Source organism: Hemitrygon akajei, chromosome 8 (genome assembly GCF_048418815.1).
Source record: "Hemitrygon akajei chromosome 8, sHemAka1.3, whole genome shotgun sequence".
Classification (NCBI taxonomy): Eukaryota; Metazoa; Chordata; class Chondrichthyes; order Myliobatiformes; family Dasyatidae; genus Hemitrygon; species Hemitrygon akajei.
In genome coordinates, this window is record NC_133131.1 from 128,705,572 (window position 1) to 128,728,848 (window position 23,277).

General features: G+C 39.4%; 1 protein-coding gene across 2 annotated transcripts in view; it reads left to right on the forward strand.

Annotated features, from left to right (window-relative positions):
* Window positions 1–23,277, forward strand: part of mrc1a (mannose receptor, C type 1a) — a 169,786-nt gene that overhangs the window by 137,689 nt on the left and 8,820 nt on the right. Inside the window, exons 21-27 of one of the 2 annotated variants that reach the window (XM_073054606.1) lie at window positions 354–468; window positions 1,955–2,117; window positions 4,455–4,561; window positions 10,659–10,891; window positions 12,148–12,313; window positions 14,227–14,376; window positions 15,799–15,915. In XM_073054606.1, coding sequence (XP_072910707.1) covers window positions 354–468; window positions 1,955–2,117; window positions 4,455–4,561; window positions 10,659–10,891; window positions 12,148–12,313; window positions 14,227–14,376; window positions 15,799–15,915 — 1,051 coding nt within the window. The remainder of the gene's footprint in view (window positions 1–353; window positions 469–1,954; window positions 2,118–4,454; window positions 4,562–10,658; window positions 10,892–12,147; window positions 12,314–14,226; window positions 14,377–15,798; window positions 15,916–23,277) is intronic. The other variant, XM_073054607.1, reaches the window with a different exon arrangement.

Sequence of the window (23,277 nt, forward strand, 5' to 3'; positions counted from 1 at the left end):
ACAAAATTCTGGAACAGCTCTGTAGGTTGAACTCAGCAATGCTGGAGGAACTCAGCAGGCCAGGCAACATCTATGGAAAAGACTAAACAGACAACGTTTCAGGCTGAGACCTTCAAAGTCAACATCTCAGTCTGAAATGTCAACTGTTTATTCTTTTCCATGAATACTTCCTGGCCTGCTGAGTTCCTCCAGCATTTTGTGTGTTTGCTCAAGATTTCCAGCATCTGCAGAACCTCTTGTATCAACATTTTGGCTTGCACAGCACATTGGCTTATTGCTGAAATATTGCTTTATTTGTAATATAATTACCTGACGCATTGTACATTCTAAGAATTTGGGAATCTGTCCCTCAGTGTTTCAAGTTTTATGGTAAAATAGAAGAGGAACATTTATCTTGGAATGCTGCAAGAGATGTTTGCATAAATGGTGGAGGGAATCTGGCATCAATTCAAAGTGCTAAGGAACAGGGTAAGTAATTATGACAAGTGTGGCCTTACATTTGCTGATTTATTTTTAATGGTTTGATTTCATTATGGATTGGCTTTCTTTTTCAAACCTGGAAGCAGGAGGGACTTCAACAATTAGAACCAGTAAATATACAAAATGATAATCCAGGTACAAAATTGTGCACATCCAATATTCCAATTAATGCAATGATGTCTCTGTTTAGGTACAGATTTATTTATTTTTTTGCCTTTGTTAGTGACAAAAAGCCAAAACCAAAAGGAACAATAATATCAACACTGATCTCAGGATAAAAGAGCATTGTTGAATATATTTACAGTGAAGTGCATGATGTACGCAATACTCTTTTTAACTTTAATTTTGTCAGAGAATAAAAATACGTGATAAATAATTGCCTGTATACAAATGAATCATTGCTAGTTTAGCAAGACCATTAATATAGTCCCACCTCAGCGAAAGCAGTACAGATAACAGTTTCAGATATTATTCTATTTGTATATATTAGTAACCTAGGATGTTCAATTTAGAATGATATCCCTATATTCACTGTTGTTCATTGTTAGTTTTATTTCTGAATACATTGGATACAATAGCTATCAAATGATTTGTGCTGTTCTCATATACTATTTTACTTTGTTGTATGCCAAGTGTAATTTGATTCTTTGTTATTCCTGATCTTTACCTGTTGTTTCACCTTACCTTTTGTTAAATGATCATAATATAGTCCAAAGGGAAAGTAATAGTATGAAACTTGGTTAGAAAACAGAAATAGTGACAGGCAGATAATGGAGATGCATTAGTGAAGTAGAAAACTGTACTAAAATTATAATTTTAATTTGGGTTCATGGAAGAGCAATTTCTGCTAGCTAGTGAATTGGAGCTTGAAGGAAAAAGCTTCCATTTGTCAGTGAGATGTCAACCTGAGATACAAAATTCTGACTAACTCAAAGCAGTAAGAGGGGTGTTAGGAGAATATTTTCTACAGAGGATAATAGCCTACCAAAATTGTAACAGATGCATCATAATTTTTCAAAGGCTAGTGTATAAACATTTAAAAATATTGGATATAAAAAAACTACCAGGAAAGTGCAAGAAAATGAGACAAAGTGATGAGTTCATTCAAGGACTAAGTACATAAATCCATTTCTACTGTAAAACATTGTGATTCCACTTTTACACGGTAGATGAATACCTCAAACTTTCATTCCAAGTCAACCGTCCCACTACTCAAATTGTGCACTAATACACTATATGTTTTGGAAACTTGGTAAATATATTCTGTGCATGCTATTAGCCTTTTATTTTATTCATTGTGAATTCTGCAATTGCTCATTACCATATTCTAAGATTTCTTTTTACCTTGTTTATGCTGCTCTGTGTTACTTTGGAACCACATATTAAAGGAATTGTGTAAATGCAATGAAATCTTTTTTTAAGTGTTGAATTTTAACCACAATCTTGAATTATATTAATCTCTTTCCCTTCACAGCATTTATTACCTTGTCTCTGAATGGCTTTCCTCTGGATGTCTGGATTGGATTAAATGATATTAATCAAGAGGGTAGATACCTCTGGACTGAAGGAAAGGGAGTATCATATACTAATTGGGCCAAAGGCTTCCCAACAGGACAATCATACTCTTATGATAATCCGGTAGGTTCCAACCTCGCCCCATGAGCATTAGCAATGCAGTTGACTTACTTTTAGTAATATATGTCTTCACTAACTTTCTAGGCTCAATGGGCTCAGTGTCTAACCTCATTAAATCTATGGCAACAGTCACAATATATAATATTTTTATTTTTAGTTGGAATATCTAACACCTCAATGTAAACTTACCCCATGTTAAAATTATGAACTCAGCAATACTCTGGATTGGCCATGTTTCCTCAGGAAGCCAAAAAGTGGAATTGGAATTGAGAGGACTGTGGTGATGTTTGAGGTCAGCTGAATCAGTTAGTTACTTGATTAAGCTCTTGGGGGTCAAACCATTTGCATGATTCTGTGGTACGTATGACCATTATTAGTACCCCTGGACCCCTGGAGTATTGTTTTGTGGAAAGTACTCATGGGGATTTACACAAAAGAAATTGCAGAGGATGCTGGAAATCTGAAATAAATCAAAACTTGGAAATACCCAACTGGTCAAGCAACATCTGCAGGCGAAAAAACAGAATTAACACGTTGGGATGACCATCTTTCATATAAGACTATCTGTGGAGGAATGATCAGCTGTGGGGAAAAAAAAAGCAAATGAAAAAAACATTTTTGAAAAAATAAATTTCTGTACTATGACTGCCATTTTACAATGATTAAAATTTAGGTGACTCTGGTAATTGACATTGCTGGATGCCACAAAATTTTTTAATGGCACAAGTACTGGCATTGTATCCTAAGGCATAATATCTATACTTGGAGGTTATTACTGACTGCCCATACAGGCAGAATATGCTGTCAATAGACCTGGCAGGTGATTGTATCATTAGTATAGTAGACTTGGAAGATTAATACTTTTCTCACTGAGTAAATATATACCCCACTCAAAAAAAACTATGCTGGGATGTCCAGAGGAACTCCTGGATAAAGAGGATGTGGAATAGGATAGAGGAAAAATGGGTGGGAAGCTTCCACTTGCTATTGAGAGTTGAGTACTACAGAAAGCCTATGAAAACCTGTTGTCCAGGAGTCAACATAACAAGTGGTGAGATTCAAAAGTAAAACAGGAAACAAAAACAGTCCTTCAAGGTGACACAACACTTCATCTACAAAACTTTTGGGGCTGTTTATTATATCTAGTGCTGCTGAAGTGACCTCCTCTTCACTGCTCTACTTAGAGTTCAATCTAAGGTACTATTTGTGTGGAGTCAGAACATTCTCTGTGTGACGACCAGGACTTTCAATGGGTGTTCTGCTTTTTTCCTATACCCCGAAGTCTTGAAGGTGGTTGATTAATTGGCCACTGTAATTGTCATAAGCATGAAAACATTAATAGAACTCAGAGACAGCTGTTGGGGATTATGGGACAAAATAAAATGGGACTAATGTAGCATCAATGTAAATGGTAGTTAATGGTCATCACAGTCTTAATAGGCAGCTGGCCCTACTTCCATGCTCTATCTCTCCTTTGATTCTATGACTTCTATAAAGGAGTAAAGACTTTTAGAAACAATACAATTCATTTCTGGAGGTGACTCTTAAGTGAGGGTCTTAATGAATATTTGAACCTTAAGGGACTGTAGTTAAGGATGAAGGTGTGAAATATTAGATCAGGTCCAGTGAGAAAGGAATCGCTAATGAATTCTGTATTTTTGAAAATACACCAGTGAAGTGTATTCCAGGCTGGTAAGAGAAGCAACTTAAGAAATTGAAGAGATTCTAATCATCATTTTCCTATGTTGCGTAGATGTTCTCTCGATGTTCTTCTGGGGAACTGGAAGACAGATAATCTTGCTTCACTGCTTGAGAAAAGGGGAAGGTAGAGACTAGATGAAAACAGGCCAATCATCCTAACCTTGGTGTTGAGCATATTATTAGAAACTATTTTGAGGAATGGTATTTTGCTCTCCAAAGAGCATTTATAGCAATTCTGCTCTTTTTTTGGGATATGCACTTGATATGCTGTATGGTCCTTGGCTGGAGCAGGAAGTTCCCATCTTTGTCATTAATTTCTATAATTCTATTACTGTGAACCCCATTCCTCTACTGTCATGCTCTTTCCTACCTCTAATGTCCTTTAAAGACATCCTCTATTGTTCTTGAACCCACTCCTCCTGGTACTCCACTGATGACTGACCTCATAAGTAATTTATTCTATGCAAAGATAAAACTAAGCCAACAGCAAAACGTTGTTGTGATATTTGGTCACAGATTTCCATAAATTGCATTTGGACATCATTATTCAATTATCTGCCAACATTTTAAATATCAATTTTCATTGGAAAATTTTCTGTTGGTTTATGGTGCTAACTATTTTTTGTTTTCCTTATATGGCAATCTGACTGTGTGACTGTGAGTGTAACTGCAAAGAAACTTGGTGGCCTCTGGAAGGATAACTACTGCCATATCAAAAGAGGTTTTATATGCCAGAAGTATAAAGGTGAGCACAGGGCTGATTTTTGCACAATATATTAATCTGTGTTATCTTAAATGTAAAATCATATCTGGCAAACAATTAAATCATCGCTGATCTTGTACCCCAGTACCTCTTTAATCTCTTTAATTCATTAACCCATTTCTCTTGTTCTCCTTGGAGATGGAACTGTCCCAACCCCCTTGTGTAGAGAATTCCAAAAATTCATTGCACTCTGGGTGAAGAAGTTTCTTCTCATCTTGCGCTCAATAGATTGAAACTTATATTGAGACTATAATGCAGTCATGGAGATGCATTAATTCTGCATTTATCATGTTAAGCTGCAGGAGGCTTTTGAATATTTGAATTAGGTCAGGCCTCTTTCTCCATATCTCAAGAGAACACTGCTTTTACCTACTTAATTTTCCTCATACAAACAAGAAAACCAGCACCTCAGGAATCCCATACATAATGCAGCAGGAACTCAGCAGGTCAGATATCATCTATTGGAAGAAATGGACAATCAATATCAACTGTTCATTTCTCTCTCTATATGCTGGCTGGCGTACAAAGATCCTCCAGAAATTAGTGTGTTACTCCAGATTCCAGCATCTACAGTCTCTTATGTCACCCTCAGGAATCAATATGACACTTTATTTATTTCCTTATGTCGTAAGTGTCCACTTCCCTTGTATAAACATAGAAACATAGAAAACCTACAGCACAATATAGGCTCTTCGGTCCACAAAATTATGCTGAACATGTCCTTACCTTAGAAATTACCTGGGGTTACCCTTAGCCCTCTATTTTTCTGAGCTGTATGTACCTATCCAGGAGTCTCTTAAAAAACCTCATCGTTTCCCCCTCCACCGCCGTCGCTGGCAACCCATTCCTCGCTTTCACCACTCTCTGCATAAAAAACATACCCCTGACATCCCCTCTGTAGCTATATCCAAACACCTTAAAACTATGCCCTCTCGTGCTAGCCATTTCAGCCATGGGTAAAAGCCTCTGACTATCCACAAGACCAATGCCTCTCATCATCTTGTACACCTCTATCAGGTCACCTCTCATCCTCCGTCACTCCAAGGAGAAAAGGCTGAGTTCACTCAACCTATTCTCATAAAGCATGCTCCCCAAACCAGGAAACATCCTTGTAAATCTTTTGAATCTTTTGTAATCTCTTTTTTCCTTCTTGACTAGATTTACAACAGCCTTTGTACACTACGGTTCCTGTACCCTGTCGTCCTTTCCCTGTCTCATTGGAATGTACCTATTCAGAACTCCATGCAAATATCCCCTGAACATTTGCCACATTTCTTCCGTATATTTCCCTGAGAACATCTGTTTCCAATTTATGCTTCCAAGTTGCTGCCTGATAGCCTCATATTTCCCCTTACTCCAATTAAATGCTTTCCTAATGTGTCTGTTCCTATTTCTCTCCAAAGCTATGCTAAAGGAAATAGAATTGTGAACATTATCTCCAAAATGCTCTCCCACTGAGAGATCTGACACCTGACCAGGTTCATTTCCCAATAGCAGATAAAGTACAGCCTCTCCTCTTGTAGGCTTATCTACATATTGTGTCAAGAAACCTTCCTGAACACACCTAACAAACTCCACCCCATCTAAACCCCTAGCTCTAGGGAGATGCCAATCGATATTTGGGAAATTAAAATCTCCCACCATGACAACCCTGCTATTATTACACCTTTCCAGAATCTGTCTCCCTATCTGCTCCTCGATGTCCCTGTTACTATTGGGTGGTCTATAAAAAACACCCAGTAGAGTTATTGACCCCTTCCTGTTCCTAACCTCCACCCACAGAGACTCCGTAGACAATCCCTCCATAACTTCCTCCTTTTCTGCAGCTGTGACTCTATCTCTGATCAGCAGTACCAAGCTCCCACCTCTTTTGCCTCCCTCCCTGTCCTTCTAAAACGTCTTAAGCCTGGCACTCGAAGTAACCATTCCTGCCCCTGAGCCATCCAAGTCTCTGTAATGGCCATAACATCATAGCTCCAAGTACTGATCCACACTCTAAGCTCATCCTCTTGGTTCATAATACTCCTTGCATTAAAATAGACACATTTCAAACCATCAGTCTGAGCGTGTCTCTTCTCTATCATCTGCCTATCCTCCCTCTCGCACTGTCACCAAGCTTTCTCTATTTGTGAGCCAACCACTTCTTCCTCCATCAGTTCAGTTCGGTTCCCACCCTCCAGCAATTCTAGTTTAAACTCTCCCCAATAGCCTTTGCAAACCTCCCCACCAGGATATTGGCCTCCTTGGGATTCAAGTGCAACCCGTCCTTTTTGTACAGGTCACACCTGCCACAAAAGAGGTCCCAGTGATCCAGATATCTGAATTCCTGCTCTCTGCTCCAAGCCCTCAGCCGCGCATTTATCCTCCACCTCATTCTATTCCTATACTCACTGTCACATGGCACAGGCAGTAATCCCAAGTATTGTCTGTGTAGTCTCATTAGGACCCTGTTCAATGGAATAGGATGTTTTTTTATTCTTTGTCTTGCATCCTCTTGAATTAAAGGTCAACAAAACATTTGACTTCTTAATTATTTACTGTATTTGCATATTAACTTTCAATGATCCATGTATAAAGACATTCAGCTCCCTCTGAACACCAACACTCTTCAGTCTCTCGTCATTTAAAAAACATTATGCCTTTCCGAAGAGAATTTGCCACAGAACCATAGAATATTACAGCACAGAAACAGGCCCTTTGGCCCTTCCTGGCTGTGCCGAACCATTTTTCTGCCTAGTCCCACTGATCTGCACCTGGCCCATATCCATCCATATATCTCTCATCCATGTACCAGTCCAAATTTTTCTTAAATGTTAAAAGTGAGCCCACATTTACAACTTCATCTGGCAGCTCATTCCACACTCCCACCAGTCTCTGTGTGAAGAAGCCCCCCGTTTAAACTTTTCCCCCTTCACCCTTAACCCATGTCCTCTGTTTTTTTTCTCCCCTAGCCTCAGTGGAAAAAACCTGTATGTTTTACATTATATTCCATCTATCATACCCTTGCTTTCCGCAACTCCGTAAGGCTTTTCTGCATCATCTTCACAGCTTTCATTACCACCTGGCTTTGTATCATTAAGAAAACTTTGATATATTACATTGGATCCTCTCATCCAAATTATTGATTTAGAGTATGAGCAGTTGGTCTCACCAATAATCTGGGAGGATTGGTCCTGCTGTGGAGGAGGTTTAAAAATAGTTTGGCCACAGGTTGTGATGGAGTTGTACTGTTGAGGTCACTTCAGTCATATAAAGAAGGAAGATTGGGCCAGGCCAGTAAGCACAACTGATATGATCTGGTACATAGGGGGATTATAAAACTGAATTGCAACTGTTTTAATTCAAAGATCCTAACTGACATGGCAAAGTATCTTAGATCAGTGACACAATGTGTGAATCACTCAGAAAAAAGTTGAAGGAAGGACAGGACTGGTACTCTACATTTCAGGGTATTTAAGTTTCAAATGTGATAGTGAAGAGGGTGGGGTGAATGCAGAAAAGGAGGGGCATTGAATTATTGATCAGGGAACCCATCACTGCAGTAATAAGTGAGGATATCTTAGAAGGATATTTAAATGAGGCCATATGGTTTGGTGAAAAGAGGCAAGGGTTGAAGCTTGAGGATTGCTTTGTGATTTGGAAGCCTGTGACCAGTGATGTACCATTGGGATTGGTCTTTGCACCATTGCTGTTTGTGAACATACTAGTTATGATTAGTAAGTCTGCTTGGGCTGGTTGCAGCAGTGCATTTGCAGATGGGACGTACTGCAGAGAGTAAATGTTTGGAGTCTCAGAAAATGTGCTGGTTGAGAGGATAACTCTGTCCTAGATGGCATCAATCTTTTTAAGTACTGTTCAAGCTGCACACAACCAGCAGATGGACAGTATTTCATCTGGTAGTTGGTAGAAGAGCTCTTATTGATGTGGCTGGCCCATTTGTGTTTCTGGTGAATGGATTCCTCCAGAATGTTAATGGTATTAATAGCCAAGGATAACAATGAACTCCAAACAGTGGCATCTGTGAATAGTAATTATGATGACCCCACTAAATGTCAACAGAAGGTTGTTAGACTAGATTTGTTAGAAATGGTAATGTCTCACACCTATAAACACAAGAGATTTTGCAGATGCTGAAAATCTATTAAAACCCATACAGAATGCTGGAGGAACTTGGCAAGCCAGGCAGCATCTATGGAAATGCATTATTCATAGATGTTTCAGCCCTAGACCCTTCATCAGGACTCATTTTCATTTTTATAGCTGCTGCCTGACCTGCTAAGTTCCTTCAACATTTTGTTGTGTTGTCTGATACTTGTGTGCCTTGAATTTTCCATACCGCTCAGCCTAAGCCTCAATAGTGTCCAGTCCTGGCAGATTATTCCAGGCATCCATCACTCTCTGTGTAATAAAAAACTTGCCCTTTACACCTCCTTTGAAATTATCCCTCTCACCTTAAATGCATGCCATCTGGTATTAGACATTTCTATCCTGGGAAAATGATGCTGTCTGTCTATTTTATCTATGTCTCTCAGAATCTTACAAATCTTTATCTGATAACCTCTCAGCCTCTGCCTCCAAAAGAACAGCCCAAGTATATCCACCCTTTCGTTATAGCATATGCTCTCTAATCCAGGCAATATCCTGATAAACTTCTTCGGCACCCTGTCCAAAGCCTAGACCTATTACTTATAATAGGGCCACCTGAACTGTATGCAATACTCCAGATACGGCCTAACAAGAGTTTCATAAAGCTGCACCATAACTTCTTGATGTTTAAATTCAGTGCCTTGACTAATAAAGGTAAACATGTCAGATGCCTTCTTAACAACCCTATCATCCTCTGTAGCAACATTCAAGGAGCTGTGAACTTGGACTCTAAGATCCCTCATCCATCATCAACTTTGTTAACGGTCTTGCATTTAACAGTGTATTGTCTCTTTACGTTTGACTAACCAAGGTGCAACACTTCACATTTATCTGGATTAAACACCATCTGCCAATTCTCTGCCCATATCTGCAACTGATCTATATCATGTTGTATTCTTTGCCAGTCTTCTGCACTATGCACAACACCATAAGTCTTCGTATCATCTGCAAGCTTACTAACCCACCCATCTACGTATTCATCCAGGTCACTTATATACATCACAAACAGCAGAGGTCTCAGCTCAGGTCCCTGTGAAACACTGCTAATCACAGACCTCATGCTATTATGAGTCCCTTTGATTACTATCCCCTGTTCTCAATGGGCAAGCCAGTTCTGAAGCCAAATGGGAAATTCACCAGATGTGCCAGATTAGGTTGCAGTTCTGTTGCTGTGATATAGCATTTGGGCTATTTTCCAGTCTTCTGGAACCATTCCAGAATCTAGTGATTCTTGAAAGATCATTACTAATGCCTCCGCAATCTCTTCAGGCACCTCTTTCAGAACACTGAGATGTGCACAATCTGGTCCAGGTGACATCTACCTTCAGACCTTTCAGCTCCCAAGAGCCTTCTCTCTAGTTATGATAACTTCACACACTTCATGCCCCCTGACACCTAGAACTTTCATCATACTGTTCATGTCTTCCACAGTGAAGACCAGTATTATGCCACGGTGGCAATTCCTACTTATTTTTGTGTCCTGCCTTTTTTAATATATTTATGTAGTATTTTATAGCTTTCATTTACATAAGAATGGAAATGTTATTTAAGGAATGTTTTGAACAATGATTTAATATTTTACAGATTAGAGGTTTACAGACATATCTGACAATGCGTAATCATGTCTCTAAGCAAGGGTACCCATCGGCATTTTCTATATTGGTTGTCCTTGAATTCCTCCCTATTGAAACCATATAGTTTTTGTGGTTTTCTCAGTTTGATCTGTGATTAGAAAAGGTTCCTTGCTGACAATGTAGTCCTTGGAAAACTGTTCCATTATCTTAGTTACTGGTTGCCTTACCACTCGATATGTTTGCTAAAATGTCTTTTACTTAGACTGAAAAATTGGAATATTTTCCATTGTTGTTCAGAGAAAGCAAAGTACATAGGAGTTTGAAAATAAAGGTGCAACATTTGATTTTTTTCTCCTCAGATCGTTCACTAAGCATGAAGCCCACAACTGCTCCTGGACCAAATTACTATCAGTATGGCAACAATTCCTATAAAGTTATTACAGTCAAGTTGAAATGGCAAGATGCACAAAAAGTATGTGAAGCAGAAGGTGCCCAACTTATCAGTATTAGGAATGCCTTTGAGAATTCCTTCATGATGCTAGAGGCAAATAAGGCTGGAGAGAAACTTTGGATTGGATTAAATGCCAATGTGGTAAGAAACAAAGAGAAATGTTGTATGTTGAAGAGTAGAAAGTAAACATATTTATTTCAATAAGCACTTAGTACTAGTACAAGATAAAATTTGAGGATCTGATGTAAATATTCAGAGCAAATGCTGGAAATAAATGAGCACTTGACTAGAAGATAAAAAGCAGTAACAATTGCTGCAAGATTAAAGTCGGGCTAGGGTAAAATCTTTGGTAAATCAAGCAGTCAGGTTGTTGATTCTTTTGTGGGAAACCTGTCTTTCGGTTCTTTACAACTTAGTTTGTTTCAGTTTCTGCACACCTTCAGGCAAACACAGAAGGTGGAAAGAAACTGGTCAGATGCAGAACTATCCTCTCACTTTTCTTCTTTAAAGTTCAAAGTAAATTTATTATCAAAGTATAAATATGTCACCATAAGCAACCCTGAGAGATTTTCTTGTGGGTAAGCTCAATAAATCTATAGAATAATAACTGTAACAGAATCAGTGTAAGAGCACCTGTCTTGAGCATTCAACCAGAGAGCAGGAGACACTAATCTTCTCAAATACAAAAAGAAAGAAACCTTAATAATAAATAAATAAACAATAAATAATGAAAACATGAGAAGAATAACCCTAAAAGTGTGTCCATTGGTTGTGATAACTTTTCAATGCTGGGGCAAGTGAAGTTGAGTGAACTATCCCCTTTGGTTCAAGAGCCTGATGGTTGAGGGGTAATAACTGTTCCAAATCCTGGTGCTGAGAGTCCTCTGGCTCCAGTACATTCTTCCTGATGGCAGAGGTGAAGAAAGAGCATACTCTGGGTGTTGGAGTTCCCTGATGATGGATGCTGCTTTCCTGAGAAAGTGTTTCATGTGGATATGCTCAACGGAGGTGATGACTTTACTTGTGACGGACTGCTCTTTGTAATGCGAAAGCAGGTTACTAATGCAGGTCTTTTGTAAAAGCAAAGCGGTGTAAAGCAAACATTCGTAAAGCGGGGGACACCTGTACTTGAATTGTTCTGGAGAATCTGATGGGAAAAAAGTTCAGATAAGTGTTCGTTTCTCAAATTTAACATTTTTAATTACAATTATTATGCCACCAATGATCTGATACTGTGATTGTGAAATGTTACTTTGAATTATTTCACAAGTCAAAAGGGAAAGATGTTAGGTATCGGGATCTAAAAAGAATGCCAATTGCTGTCACCTTAAGTCGCAAGAAGTATAGCTCAGGGCCTTGGGCACAGCTGCATTATTTTAAAATAGAATTTCTTTTAGACTGCAGGACAGTACCGATGGATTGATGGGTGGAAACTGCGATATTCCAACTGGGATGTTGGAGAGCCCAAGGGCAATAATGATTGTGTCTTTATTGACCTGAATGGACAGTGGAAAACCTCAAGCTGCAACAGTGAGTCATATGCTGCTTGTAAAATATCTTCTGGTAAGAACCAATTTGTGAACTTCAGTTCTGTCTGCACTGGTTTGATTTCTTTGAAAGTCAATTTACATCAAAACTATAAATGAGCACAAACTTGTTTTAACATCTTTATAACACTTACAAGCCTTGCATTCTAATAAAGTTATCTCTCAATGTGCAAAGACGTTACATTCTGGAGAAAACATTCCATTTAGAGAAAATGTAGAAATCAAGAGAGTCAACTACACAGGGTCAATAAAAAATTCTTGAGTGGCAGTTCAAGAATTTCATTGAAAAAGACCTTAAAAATTGATCAGCATAACTATCTGAAATATTATTTTATTAATAATCAAATCTTAAATAAGGATCATTAAAAGGTAAATTCCTTGCATAATGTACCGTCTCAAGATATTCCTCAAGTTAAACATAAAAGACCTCTTTCTCCCTTTATCCATATCACCCTCCCTCCCCATCCCCCCTCCAAGGATCTCAATGTGTAGTGATTTTACATGTGAAGTTGGTAGCAGAGCATGTAAAATGTAGAGTTGTCATAGATTTTTGAAGCTGCTTGTGAGCTGCTTAGAGGTGATGGGCAACAGTTGTTCCTGAAGTTTGCTGAGGGGACTGCAGAGCAGGGCTTAAAGAAGGTGTCAATGTTCTTCAAATCACTTTATTCTTCATCATCTGGAAAAGCTCCTCACAGAAAAGCAAGACATAATGAGGCCACTTCTGTTGCTCTGTGTATAATCCTTTTGAAAGATGACTATCATGATTTCCTTGTAGTAGAACACCTTCAAAGTCTCTTCAACCAACACACACAAAATGCCGGAGGAAATCCGCAGGCCAGGCAGCATCTATGGAAAAGAGTAAAGTGAGAAGGGTCTTGGCCTGAAACGCGGACTGCTTACTGCTTTCTCTTTTCCATAGAAGCCACTTGGCCTGCTGTATTCCTTTACAATTTTGTGTGTGTTGCTTGGATTTCCAGCACCTGTGGATTTTCTCGTGTTTGTGATTCCACAGTCTCTTTGTAGATAGCTTTAGTTGGTAGTGCAGCTGCTGTGTAATCCTACTCACACTCTTTGTGTAAGCTGTAACCATTCCTCATTTTGGTAGCTTGGAGCTGCTGCTAGCCAACTTGATAGCGAACTTTGATGACACAGTTCTGCCTGCCTCTGATATCAGTTGCTTGGTGTGGCAAAGAGAAATTCACAAGTCAAGGACATTAACATTGCAGAACCAATTCATAAACTGAAGGCTTATAAATCAATGAGTACTATAAGAAATTGTCAATTTCATGATAAAAACAACATACGTTTTGTCGGTCTAAATTTAATCAATTATTGATTCAGTAATGTAAATCATTTCACAATTCAGTATATGAATAGCAGTTGCATCTTTGAAGCTGAGAATCAACGGCAGGGTAGATGAAGTTCTGGAGATCATATTTTCACACAGAGAGTATTGATGTGCATAATCTAGAGATAAGGGAATTCTGATTGTATTTAGGCAGCTGGGAATAAATGACAGCAGCGCTTTCAAGTCATTCCTCATTAAGGATGTCACAGCAATTGTTCCCAGCAATGTTGAATGCTCTCAAGCAAAGCCCTTTACCAAGATGTTATATGTGTTTTCTGAAATGTGAACTCACCAATTCCCAGAAGAAAAAGGTATTGGTTATTCCAATTTCTTCCCACATTTCTACCTGTTTCTTCACAGGAACATTCATTATTTGCCGCCCTTTCCATCCACTCCCTGGAGGCCAAGTGAGGTACAACATGGATAAGAGCCAGCAAAATAATAGTTCATCCTTTCAAATGGAAGATTGTGTGTGTTTGGAGAATTTACCCTTTAGACATATGAATAAAAGTGCTCTCGTTAGCTAAAGACCAAGAAAGTTTGGTCAGCTGAAGCTTTATTTAAATGTTTTGTTTTGTCAGAACCTGTGATTACTGAGCCACCTCAACTCCAAGGAAGGTGTCCAGAAACACTGGCGCAATCCTGGATCCCATTCCATGGGCACTGTTACTACTTTGAAGCATCAACTAAAAAGCCTTGGCCCTCTGCCAGTCTTGACTGCATTCGTTATGGTAAGAACTTCATTTTGTGGTAACTGTGAGATTACGCTTTTTTAGACACTATGTCTGTCTGTGAGTGAACACTAAAAATAAATCTTACCAGATGAATCAGTCTTACTAACAAACTGATTAATCCACCAATAGATACAATATACTACAGTGGTTCCATATTATTATGCAAAATGAAATTGCTTCAAGCCAAAGAAACGTTGCATATAATCTTCAACACTTAATTTTAACGCAGCACTTTTTAGCAAAAGCACTAACTTTATTTCATACTGGAATTTAAATTGATTTGTTATTGTCACATGTACCAAGATATAATGAATGAAGAGCTTGTTCATATAGGTCAGGTCATGATACAGTGCATTGAGGGGAACAAGATAAAAAAACAGAATGCAGAATAAAGTGTAACAGTTAACATGCAGTCCTTTTTCCAACACAGTTATAGCTTTTATTTACTTTGTAATATGCTTGATCTTTTGTTTGCCTTTGTATGTTGAAACTTCCTTAGCTGCTGGATTTAAAAAAAATATGAACATTTTAAATTTTTTCTCCAACTAATTGAACGTTTATTGTCAATGTAATACTGTAGCTCACAGTAAATACCAGTGGACTACAAAATATGAAGTAATAAGCCTTGCTTTTAACTTGTTATTTTTTCTATTTTGAGTGAAATATTTATCTTTAGGGCATTATGGTAGCATAGTGGTTAGCATGTGTTACCAGGTTCGGATGTGGCCCAAGTGCAGAGCGAGAGACACTGAAGCAGGTCGATCATTCAAAAACTTTAATGCGAATACTCTTAAAGGGAAAATAAAACAATAAGCACTAGGCCAAACAGGGCTGTTAACAAAAACCCTCAAATGGAAAACGAAGCCTACACTGCAGCTGAAAAGAACATCTAAACATTAAATGAATACTGTTAGTCTTCGGAGTCAGTTGACTCGAAAGTCCAATTTCTCAGGGAGGCCAAATGCAAACAGGCAGCGAAGTGTTGCTCTGCTCTGCACAAGTCTCAACAAGCACTTCGACGATAAGTATGGAGTTAAATACTACCAGGATTAAATAATAATTAGCTGACAAGTACATATTCACAAGCGCAATTGCCATATCTACTGCACTGCTGAATCTGTGATTGTGACAGCACGATGCTATTATGGCTCAGGGCAGTCTGGAGTTTGGAGTTCAATTCCAGTGCCCTCCGTAAGGAGTTTGTACGTTCTCCCTGAGAACTGCATGGGTTTCCTCAAAGTGCTCTGGTTTCCTTCCACGTATCAATTAGTAGGTTAATTGGTCATTGTAAATTGTCCTCTGATTAGGCTAGTTTTAAATAAGTGGTTACTGGGCAGTGTGGCTCATTGGGCTGAAAAGGCCTGTTCCAGTCTATTCCTCTAAATAAAAACTAATTTAAATTTTATCTTCATTTTTCAGGTGCTTCATTAGTAAGCATCGATAATATTCCAGAAAGCACCTTTTTGCTAAATACTGCAGAAATCATGGCTGACAAGGCACCTACCTTTTGGATAGGAATGTACAGTAATATTGAAGGTAAAGAAAATATGGTTTGTATTTCCTAATTAAACTCCACATCAAAAATTGAATGTGCAGGGCAAGCAGAGAAGGAATGTAATTCTTCTATATGTGATGTGGCTCTACCATTTAACTCTGGATTGAAACAGGGAGAATAGGCTGCTGACTCCATGATCATTGCTCGGTTCCCCCACCCCCCATGTAAGTTATTATTGGGCCAAGCCTATGTATGACCACCCGTTCATCAGCCTGTCTTTCTTTTAAGGACAAACTTAAAATATACACCATTAGTTTTAATTTGGTCATTTCCTCCGGTATATGGGTGATTTCAAACTTTTTTTGATAGTTCGCAGAAAGAAATTTTGATGCATAGCAAGAGTTTTATTAAAGCAAATTGTTGCTGAATTCAAGGTTGTATATTCAAGCTCAAGTGTAATCATCATTCAACTATGCACAAGTATGGAAGCAATGAAACAGCATTCCTCTAGCGCCAAGGTACAAAACACAGTACATACAGTCACACACAGTACACAGCACATTCAGTTACAACAGCACCATCGGGCTACAAAATAATATTAGCACAAGTCCCCGAGAGGCATGGACTGAAGATCGATGGTGCATCAGAAATCATGTTCCAGCAAGAAAAAGCACACACCAGTTCCGACACCCGAAAGCAATCCAGCTCATGGTCCAGGCAAGAAACTCGAGCGAGCAGCAGCTATGGGAGAGCTGGCCTGCAGCCTCCAGCCTCCAGCCCAGCACAGATTCCAGCATGCTCACTGCACCTCTGCTTGCTCCCCCACTGCCTCTGATGCCTCCTCCCCTTGGTGGCTGCAACAGGCAACGCTGCAGCATGAGGGCCTGGTTCTAGGGCATGGATTCCGGTGTGCCCGCTATGCCACTGTTCTGTCCCACACCACCTCCAGCGTTTCCTCTCCTGAGTGGCTGTAACAGGTAGCAATTTGGCGTGAGGTCCTGGTTTGCACAGTTACTGCTGTCAGTCTCACCAACATCTGCACAGCAGGCGATTGTTTGTGTTTATAGTGAATAAATAAGGGCTAATAAAAAGAAGTGAGATTTAAGCAGAGTGGTCATTATTGGAGTAGCCATTTTTGGAAAGGGCCAGTGTTAGAGCGGCCAGGCTTTGGCTCAACAGGATTGAGTGAGAACAGGGGCAGGCTAGAAGTAAGCTTGAGAAGTTAGAGGTAAGCAAGTGTAGGCAGGATGGTAGATCAGGCAGTGGACTGCTTGTCCTCTGAGAAAAATAAGACCATAAGGTATAGGAGCAGAAGTAGGCCATTCAGCTCATTGAGTCCACTCCGCCATTCAATCATGGGCTGATCCAATTCTTCCAGTCATCTCCACTCCCCTGCCTTCTCCTCCATATCCTTTGATGCCCTGGCTAATAAAAAAAAACTATCTATCTCTGCCTTAAAAGCACTCAATAACTTGGCCTCCACAGCCATTCGTGGCAACAAATTCCACAGATTTACCACCCTCTGTCTAAAGTAATTTCTCCGCATCTCTGTTCTAAATGGACATCCTTCAATCCTGAAATCGTGCCCTCTTGACCTAGAATCTCCTACCATGGGAAATAACTTTCCCATATCTAATCTGTTCAGGCTTTTTAACATTCAGAATATTTCAATGAGATCACCCGTCATTCTTCTGAACTCCAGGGAATACAGCCCAAGAGCTGCCAGACAGACGTTCCTCATACAGTAACTCATTCATTCCTTGTATCATTCTCATGAATCTTCTGTGAACCCTCTCCAATGTCAGTATATCCTTTCTAAAATAAAGAGCCCAAAACTGCCTTATAGAGCCTCAACATCACATCCCTGTTCTTATATTCTATAACACTAGAATCAAATGCTGACATTGCATTTGCCTTTTTCACCACCAACTCAACCTGGAGGTTAACCTTCAGGGTAACCTGCACAAAGACCCCCAAGTCCCTTTGCCTTTCTGCATTTTGAATTCTGTCCCCACCTAAATAATAGTCTGCCCATTTATTTCTTCCACAAAAGTGCATGACCATACACTTTCAAACATTGTATTTCATTTGCCACTTCTTTGCCCATTCCCCTAAACTATCCAAGTCTCTCTGCAGGCTCTCTGTTTCCTCAACACTACCCGCTCCTCCACCTGTCTTTGTATCATCAAAAAATGTAGCCATAAATCCATTAATCCCATAGTCCAAATCATTGACATACATCATAAAAAGCAGTGGTCCCACTGTGGAACTCCACTGGTAACGGGCAGCCAGCCAGACTAGGATCCCTTTATTCCTGCTCTATGTTTTCTGCCAATCTGCCAATACTCCACCCATGCTAGTAACTTCCCTGTAATTCCATGGGCTCTCTTTTGCTAAGCAGCCTCATGTGCAACACCTTGTCAACAGCTATCTGAAAATCCAAGTACACCACATCTACTACATCTCCTTTGTCTACCCTGATTGTAATTTCTGCAAAAAATTGCAGTAGGTTAGTCAGGCAGGATTTTCCTTTCAGGAAACCATGCTGGCTTTGGCTTATCTTGCATGTGCCTCCAGGTACTCATCTCATCCCCAATAATCGATTCCAACAACTTCCCAACCACTGATGTCAGACTAACAGGTCTATAGTTTCCTTTTTGCTGCCTTCCACCCTTCTTAAATAGTGGAGTAACATTTTCAATTTTCCAGTCATTCGGTTCAATGGCAGAATCTATCAATTCTTGAAAGATCATTGTTAATGCCTCTGCAGCATTTCCGGCTACTTCCTTCAGAACCTGAGGGTGCATTCCATCAGTGTCAGGAGACTTATCCACCCTCAGACCATTAAGTTTCCTGTGCACCTACTCCGTCATAATTTTCACTGCACCTGCTTCACTTTCCTGACACTCTTGAATGTCCGGTATACTGCAGATGTCCTCTACTGTGAAGGCTGATGCAAAATACGCATTCAGTTCCTCTGCCATCTCTGCATCTTTCATTACAATATCTCCAGCATTATTTTCTATTGGTCCTATATCTATCCTCGACTCTGTTTTACCCTTTATATACATAAAAAAGCTTTCAGAATCTTCTTTGATATTAGTTGGCAGCTTCTTTTCATAATTCATTTTTTCCTTCTTAATGACATTCTTAGTTTCCACTGAAAGTTTTTAAAAGCTTCCCAATCCTCTATCTTCCCATTAGCTTTGACTTCCTTGTATGTCCTCTCTTTTGCTTTTACTTTGGCTCTGACTTCACTTGTCAACCATGGTAGTGTCCTTTTTCATTTCAAAAATTTCTTTTTATTTGGAATATATCCATCCTGCACTTCTAGCTATTGCTGCTCTGCTGTCCTTCCTGCTCATGTCCCTTGCTAGTCAACTTTGGCCAGTTCCCCTCTCACGCCATTGTAATTTCCTTTATTCCACTGAAACACTGACACATTGTATGGAATTCTGAACTTCATTCTTAATAATGGACTCCAAGATCTTTACAACACCAGCCACGTGATAAAGTAGACCAACGTCAACATGATTTCCTGAAGGGGAAATCTTGCCTGACAAATCCATTGAAATTATTTTTAAAAATAACAGACAGGCTAATGGTTCTCAACATTTTTTCACTTGTGGCCCACTTATGGCTTTCATTTACCTCTGTGGCCATCACCCTCTATAGTTTCCATTAGATGATAAAGCTTTTTTGGTCAACTGCACTAATTATTTAATCAATATTTATGTTTTGACAGATTATAGGTATTATTATTTGTTAAATACAATGTTACAGTTGTATATGAAAAATAAAACCATTTCAAAGCTCTGAATAGCATACTTCATTTATAGTGTGTATTACATTCTTCCAACCAGCAACCCAAAAGTGCTTGATATTATTACTTTGGGTACTTAGCGAGATTCTTCCAACTTATGGAAGCTAACAAATTTTTGAATATCTGACTGCAACCTGGTTGAAGATAATCGAAGGACTTCAAGACAGTAACAAGCTTTTGATAGCAGGTGAAGAGCTTGACTAAAGTCACATTCAACTAGTTAATCAGAATCAGAATCAGGTTTATTATCACAAGCATACGTCATGAAATTTGTTAACCTAGCAGTAGTTCAGTGCAATACAAAATATAGAATAATAATAAAGAAATTAATTACAGTATCTGTATATTGAATAGATTAAAAGTTATGCAAAAAACAGAAATAATATATATTAAAAAAGTGAGGTAGTGTTCGTGGTTCAATGTCCATTTAGGAATTGGATGGCAGATGGGAAGAAACTGTTCCTGAATTCGCTAAGTGTGTGCCTTCAGGCTTCTATACCTTCTACCTGATGGTAACGGTGAGAAACAGTGGGTGCTGGAGGTCCTTAATAATGGACGCTGCCTTTCTGAGACTCCACTCCTTGAAGATGTCCTGGGTACTTCGTATGCTAGTACCCAAAATGCAGCTGACTAAATTTACAACCCTCTGCAGCTTCTTTCGGTCCTGTGCAGTAGCCCCCCCCACCCCCATATCAGACAGTAATGCAACCTGTCAGAATGCTCTCCATGGTATATCTATAGAAGTTTTTTAGTGTATTTGTTGACATGCCAAATCTCTTCAAACTCCTAATGAAGTATAGTCGCTGTCTTGCCTTCTTTATAACTGTATTGATATGTTGGGACCAGGTTAGATCCTCAGAGATCTTGACACCCAGAAACTTGAAACTGCTCCCTCTCTCCACTTCTGATCCCTCTATGAGGATTGGTATGTGTTCCTTTGCCTTACCCTTTCTGAGTCCACAATCAGCTCTTTCATCTTACTGACGTTGAGTGCCAGGTTGTTGCTGCGACACTACTCCACTAGTTGGCATATCTTGCTTCTGTGCACCCTCTCATCACCATTTGAGATTCTACCAACAATGGTTGTATCATCAGCAAATTTATAGATGGTATTTGAGATAGGCCTAGCCACACAATCATGGGCATAGAGAGAGTAGAGCAGTGGGCTAAGCACACACCTCTGAAGTGCACCAGTGTTGATCATCAGCGAGGAGGAGATGTTATTAGCAATCTGCACAGATTGTGGTCAAGGATCTAGTTGCAGAGGGAGGTTCAGAGGCCCAGGTTCTGCATCTTCTCAATCAGGATTGTAGAAATGATGGTATTAAATGCTGAGCTATAGTTGATGAACAGCATCCTGACATCGGTGTTTGTGTTGTCCAGGTGGTCTAAAACTGTGTGAAGAGCCGTTGAGATTGCATCTGCCATTGACCTATTGTAGCGATAGGCAAATTGCAGTGGGTCCAGGTCCTTGCTGAGGCAGGAGTTCAGTCTAGTCATGACCAACCTCTCAAAGCATTTCATCACTGTATATGTGAGTGCTACCGGGTGATAGTCATTATGGCAGCTCATATTGTTCTTCTTAGGCACTGGTATAACAGTTTGGAAATCCAATAAAAACAACTTTGCCTTCTTCCAGAGCGGTGGAAATTTTGCTTGCTAAGTTTGAATTTTGCTTGAGTTGTAATCAGTCTGCAGGTCAATAAACATTTTTGCAATGTGGTGTCAACATCATTTACAATCACCCCAGATGGATCTACCTCCCAATCTGGAAGATGCATCTCCAGCAGGTCTCTGAAACAAAATTCCTATCAGTGCACAGTTGTTTCAAATGATCAGGATCATCATCTTGTAATTCTATTTTAAAAGTGACCAGTGAAGCAGATTCCATAAACTCACAATGATAGTCATGGTGTCCTATATTGCTGCTGAAAAATTTGAGTTTTCCAAGGAAAGCAAAAACTTTTTTCTGTGTAACTCTTCACTTAATAAATATAGTTTTTCAAGTATTTCTGGCAGGTAAAATATGTTAGACTTAGCAGTGACAATTTATTCTCTAAGCTGCTTATCACAGAGCCTGTTGCAATACTATTCCAAAGTGCAACTAAGACTATTACCTTTTGATAACCATCAGACCTTTGTATGCATTAGTAGCTGTTCAAAGTCTTTGCTTTCCTCAAAAACCTGTCAAAAAAATTACCTTGAAGTGCATTTAATTTGACAGCCATTATTACAACAGCAAAGGTGTCATGCAAACATCCTGCCAAATTTTTACAAACAAATGCTGACGATGGATGACGCAGTGTATGCAAAAAAAAATGTCAGGTGCAGCATTTTTTTAATGATCAGTGAATCCTCTTCATCTTCCTACCGTTGAAGCAGCACCATCAGTTGCACAAGCCATTCTACTGTATTTTTCAGCAAAATGTTGTTTTCCAAGTAATAGCTCTTGACTGCTTCATAAATAGTTTCACCTTTGGTATTTGTTTAAGCTTCCAGGCAAAAAACATTTCCTCACTGACCTGATCATCATGCACAAACTTACCATATGTCATCAGATGGGCTTCATTATCACATAATGTGTTTTCATCAATTTGCAAGGCTACCTTCTTAACTTGCAGTTCAGCAACTGGTTGTTTTTCTCACATCATTCAGGATTCCAAATAAATTACATATATGAATATCTTTTTTATTTACATAAAAATGTACAGTAAATTTCTCATGGCCTGTTCAGATTCTCCTGTAGCCCCCAATTTCTTGTTCTCTGACTAGTGGCCCCTCCACAATCCAGCACGTTCCCCTGGAGAATCATATGGACCACATTGAGATGTGCAGGGATAGACAAAGGAGTCAGTTGTTTATTTGGATTTTAAGAAGGCCTTTTACAAGATGCCACCCATGAGGCTGTTTAACAGGAAAGATTACAGGATAGAAGATTGCTGACTGGCAGGAGGCAATGAGTGGGAATAAAGGGGCCTATACTGGTTGGATGCCAGTTACAAGTGGTGTTCCACGGTGTTGGTATTGGGACCACTTCTTTTCACATTATTTGTCAATGATTGCGATGACAGAATTGATGACTTTGTGGCCAAGTTAGCAGACAGTATGAAGACAGGTGGAGGGGCAGGTAATGTTGAGAAAGCAGGGAGTCTGCAGAAGGACTTAGACAGATTGAAAGAATGGACAAAGAAGAGGCAGATGAAATATAGTGTTGGGAATTATATCATGCAGTTTGGCAGAAGGAATAAAGGCAGAGACTATTTTCTAAGTGGAAGGAAAATTCAAAAATCAGAGGTGCAAAGGGACTTGGGAGTCCTTGTGCAGGATTCCCTGAAGGTTAATTGGCAGGTTGAGTCAGTGATATGGAATGCAAATGCAATGTTAGCATTCATTTTAAGAGGACTAGAATATGCGAGCAAGGATGTGATGCTGAGGCTTTTTAAGTCATTGGTCAGACCACACTTGGAGAATTGTAAACAGCTCTGGGCCCTTTATCTGCCATTGGACAGGGTGCAGAGGAGGTTCACGAGAATGATTCCAGGAATGAAGGGTTAATGCATGAGGAACGTTTGATGGCTTT